At 33.7% G+C, this 4,362-nt stretch overlaps 1 protein-coding gene across 1 annotated transcript in view; it reads left to right on the top strand.

Annotated features, from left to right (window-relative positions):
- Nucleotides 1-1,227: 1,227 nt before the first annotated feature.
- LOC106878774 (V-type proton ATPase subunit G) overlaps nucleotides 1,228-4,362 on the top strand; it is a 14,947-nt gene continuing 11,812 nt past the window's right edge. Inside the window, exon 1 of the mRNA XM_052976344.1 lies at nucleotides 1,228-1,401. Within this exon, the coding sequence (XP_052832304.1) occupies nucleotides 1,320-1,401 (82 nt within the window). The 5' untranslated portion in view covers nucleotides 1,228-1,319. The remainder of the gene's footprint in view (nucleotides 1,402-4,362) is intronic.

A 4,362-nucleotide genomic window follows, 5' to 3' on the forward strand; every position in this document is an offset into this window, starting at 1 on the left:
TAAACTGAATATGACCGTCTCAATCTCACAAGTCTCGGGGACACACTAAGATCAAGGATACCGCTTCTTCATGGTGACATACATATAAAATAAGTTTTTTCCAGTGCTTCTTCGTCAATGGTAATTTCTCTTGCGTTCGACATTCAGTATATTACACTAATGTTTAATATCGTTATTTCAACGAAGTGTATTTTCAAAAAATATTTTTATAAGGAAGAGTCTAAAAAATTCCTTATTCTTTAAGACCTTTATATATTTTATTTCTTCAAGATGTTAAAAAGTATTGTATAATAGAAATATTAATTGCCCACGTAGACACGAAGTCCTCGTCGATAATTCCAACGGAAAGAGGAACGAAATTGCGTGATATTCATATCTATCTCAGGTATTAACAGTATGATAGATGTAAAGAGCAGTGAGTCAAAGAACTTGAGTCACAAGCTCAGTCTCGCTGATCGTTTAGTCCATTTACAATATGACACCACGCGAACGTATCATGACGAATATTATTAGATGGTGAGGAAAGTACGAAGTAGAGGCCTGGGCAAAGGTAAAGAATACGCACACCCGGTATTTAAGGTTAGGGTTACTCCGAAAACGGGTGGTGTGCGTATTCTTTACATCCACCGAGGCCTGAACTAACTTTATAGTCAATTGGTATTTATGAAATAAGAATCTGGATAATTGTTCAGTTTACGTTCGTAAAATCAAAACAGATTGTCGATAATATTGATAACTTTCATTTTAGTTTTTTTTTTCAGTTCTTGTTTATATTTTTTTGAGGCGTACTTTTAGCTGCAAGTCTGTTTTATGAAAGGAAAGCAGAAAGAAATGATAGCTAGATAACAAGTCAGAAATATAGATTTATGTGTGAGAGATACAAATAGATAGTTTTATATATCGAGTAAATCATCATTTTCTCCAAAACGAAGCTAGAAATCAGTTGTAAATAACAGATAAAGATGAGGGGGTGACAAGAGTGAGTAAAGTATCAGAGAACATACTTTGGTGTATTTAGTTATGTTCTTTTACATCTTTTTTTACGAATGCAAACTGAACAATTACCGGAATTTGTATATTACTGAGGTTCATAGTTTGACTAAAGTCCATTTCTTCCCCCCAATTGCCCTTGTAATTGCAATGAGAAGCAACAAAAATATTAAAAGCGAAGGGAGGTAATCCCGACTCATTGTTGACACAAACTTAGTGATAAAACGTCATCAAACATCCGCTTTTGTGATGTCACATGACTAGTCAACTACAGTTGCAGAAGAACTCACGTACTCCACCTCGCTAATTTTCTTCCAAATAAATCTATTATGGCTAGTCAGTCTGCTGGAATACAACAACTTTTGGCTGCTGAAAAGAAAGCTGCCGAGAAAGTAGCCGAAGCTAGAAAGCGTAAGTTATTTACTGTTTTGTTTTGAAAATAAGAACTGATGGTAGCTTCTTCGTTTGATATATATCATCTTAGTTTGGACATTGATCCCGAGGCGCATTATTGTCGTCCACTGCATTTGGAACTAAGATACTATATTAGCATTTCATAATTATATAATTTTACTTCTGTGATTTTTTTCATCACAGATTGTTAATTTAGTTTTAATACAATAAAACCAAAGAAGATATCATCCTAGCTGTCCACTCCTCTTTTCTCAGTGAGTACTGTCATATGATATATAACCTTCAAATTTGGAATGAATATTTATTTACGGAACGATTAAAATTATTTTCCAAAATTATCTCAAACCCATTTGAAATAATTTAGCTATTTTTTTGGTGATGATTTAAGTTAAATATTAGTATTTTATCTGCTATATTATGTGTGATTTTTAATAACGACTCTGTAGATTTTTTTTTAATAATATGAATATCGATGGTATTACAATCGAAGGGCAAGGCCGTACATCGTTTTGCGTGGGCATTCCTTTAAAGATCATCTGATTTTCTATAGTGGTTGTATCACTTTGCAAAAATCTTCACTCTGCCATGGCCTAAAATCTACGTGTACCGTTATTAAATTAAATCTAGTAGCTTTCAACCAGCAGGTGTTCTGTTTGGCAGGTGCGTAATTATTTTTTCGTCAATAAAGTATTCCAAGCATATTTTACATTTCTTTTAGAAATTATAAAAGAAACACTGGAAGGGAAAGCCAGAAGGGAAAATAAAAAGCTTCTCTCTCGATAATTTCAATGACAGACTTTGTTTCAGGAACCAGTTACACGTATTATGCTGATTAATGTCCTGTTTCGTGGATTGGAAATTAAGAATACGATGGAAGCATTAAAAATGTTAAATTTTCTCAGGTTACATATTTACAAACGTAACGCATATACTTTAAAATCGATACATTTTCGAATAACGTTATTTATTTATTTACTTTACTGAAATATTATGTCCACCTAAAAATACTAATTTCATGTTAACGACAGGCTAAGTCGTTACGCTATTTGATACTGACACAATTTTCTGAAGAGACATTAATGATGTTTAGATCCGTCTATTTTACTATGAAAGACTAAATACGTTTAATTTAAGATCAAGTTGAAATTTTCATAATATTCTTAATGTTATTTTTTACGTTTCAAAACTTTTCAATATTTCTGTCGCATTAGAAACATTTTCTACGTTGTATATTTGTTTTGTCAACATCTACACATCCAATATCGCAAAAACTGTATCCTCTAGACAAGGCTTCTCCAAACTCAGAAAATACATCCTCCTTGATCAATTACTAACCCTCTGCAAAGCTTAGGAGCAATCTATATTACAGTTCTGTTATACAGATAAACATCCTAGAAAGCATTCAGATGAAAACCATTTTACCAATTGGCAAGGATTCATTCACTAACACACTATGATCAGATATATTGTTTATCTCTCCCTGTTCTACGTTACAACATCCCCAGCTACTCTCAACTAACCTACTGCTACCTACTTTGCATAACACCTGTTTCATCTTGTCACCCTACTGTGGATATCTTATCTCCCACACTTAACTTTCTGCCATATCATCCCTTCCCATATTGAAAGTCCTCTAGAATTCTTATCCCTTCTCTTGCTCGTTTTCTTGTAGACTGATTTACAGAAATCGAAATTAAACATTAACTGCACCTACCATAGCAGACTGGGTGGGTGGTGGTCTGCAAAGATCATTAGTACCAGTTTTTTCCTCTAATAAATAAATAAAAAAAATTTTAAATCCCAAGTACTCACAAAAAATCAAATTGCACAGTGAAATAAAAAAAATGTGAAATTGAAAGATTAGCTATAACCAGCTTTTTCTATCCTATATAAGCCCCCACAACTACATTTTTAACCATCCACAGATACCAGAACGTCATTTTAACAACATAGTGAAACCACCAATTCTTTTTTTTGTTTTAATCCAGAAAACACAAACTCACATGTAGCCCACAATACTTGAAACCTTAGTAGCCTGACTATATCCAAATTCTGTTAGGTTATCAACTATGAATGAATCTTTAAGCCTCCAGACCACTGGATAATGACTTTAGTCTATCTTTCTAGCTTCTGCTAGGATATGTGGGTTGTACAGCTTGTTGTAACAGAGTCCAACATCTTCAAACCCAGCCAATCCCAGAACACTAATTAGTGCCTTCTTAATAGATACTATATGCCTCGCTAATTCAGATAAAAAAAAAACATGCACATAAAAATAGCTGCTGTATCAATAATCTCATTAATTAAAAAAAAAAATCTATGCTGGAATGCACACCACTAATGATGAGTGCAGAAAATCCACAGCTCCCATGCTCTGACTCTACTTTGCTGGTCAGAATGTACAGGAATACTAGACAATGGTAAGAATACTTGTTCAAAGTACAACACTGCACCCTCATGTGGCTAGCTTGTTGGAGTTGCTTGTCCTCAGCTTGGTGGAAATATGGTATATCTGATTTGTGAATTTCTATGGATCATAAGTGAATTTCTATGGATTATATGTGCATAAATGTTTATTTCTGTGTCTTTGCCTGGCATGGTTTTTAGCTATGGTAATGTTATGATAACAGTACCCCTGCAGTTTGGCTGTTTCATCATGTGAAGCCCAATGGAATATAAATATCTTACTTGAAAAACAGGTAAAGGTTTGTGACAGGAGGAACATCCAGTTGAAGAATATTGCTTCAATAAATCTCATCTTACCCATGCCAGCATGGAGAAAATAGATATGCACACAAAAACATATTATGATCATGGTATATAAATATCAGTGTGGCACCTTCTACTGTAGCCTTGGGCCGATCAAAGCCTTGTGAGTAGATTTGGTAGATGGGAACTGAAAGAAGCCTGTTGTGTGTGTGCATATATATATATATATATATATATATATATATATAT

The sequence above is a fragment of the Octopus bimaculoides genome, chromosome 2 (assembly GCF_001194135.2).
Source record: "Octopus bimaculoides isolate UCB-OBI-ISO-001 chromosome 2, ASM119413v2, whole genome shotgun sequence".
NCBI classification, from domain to species: Eukaryota; Metazoa; Mollusca; class Cephalopoda; order Octopoda; family Octopodidae; genus Octopus; species Octopus bimaculoides.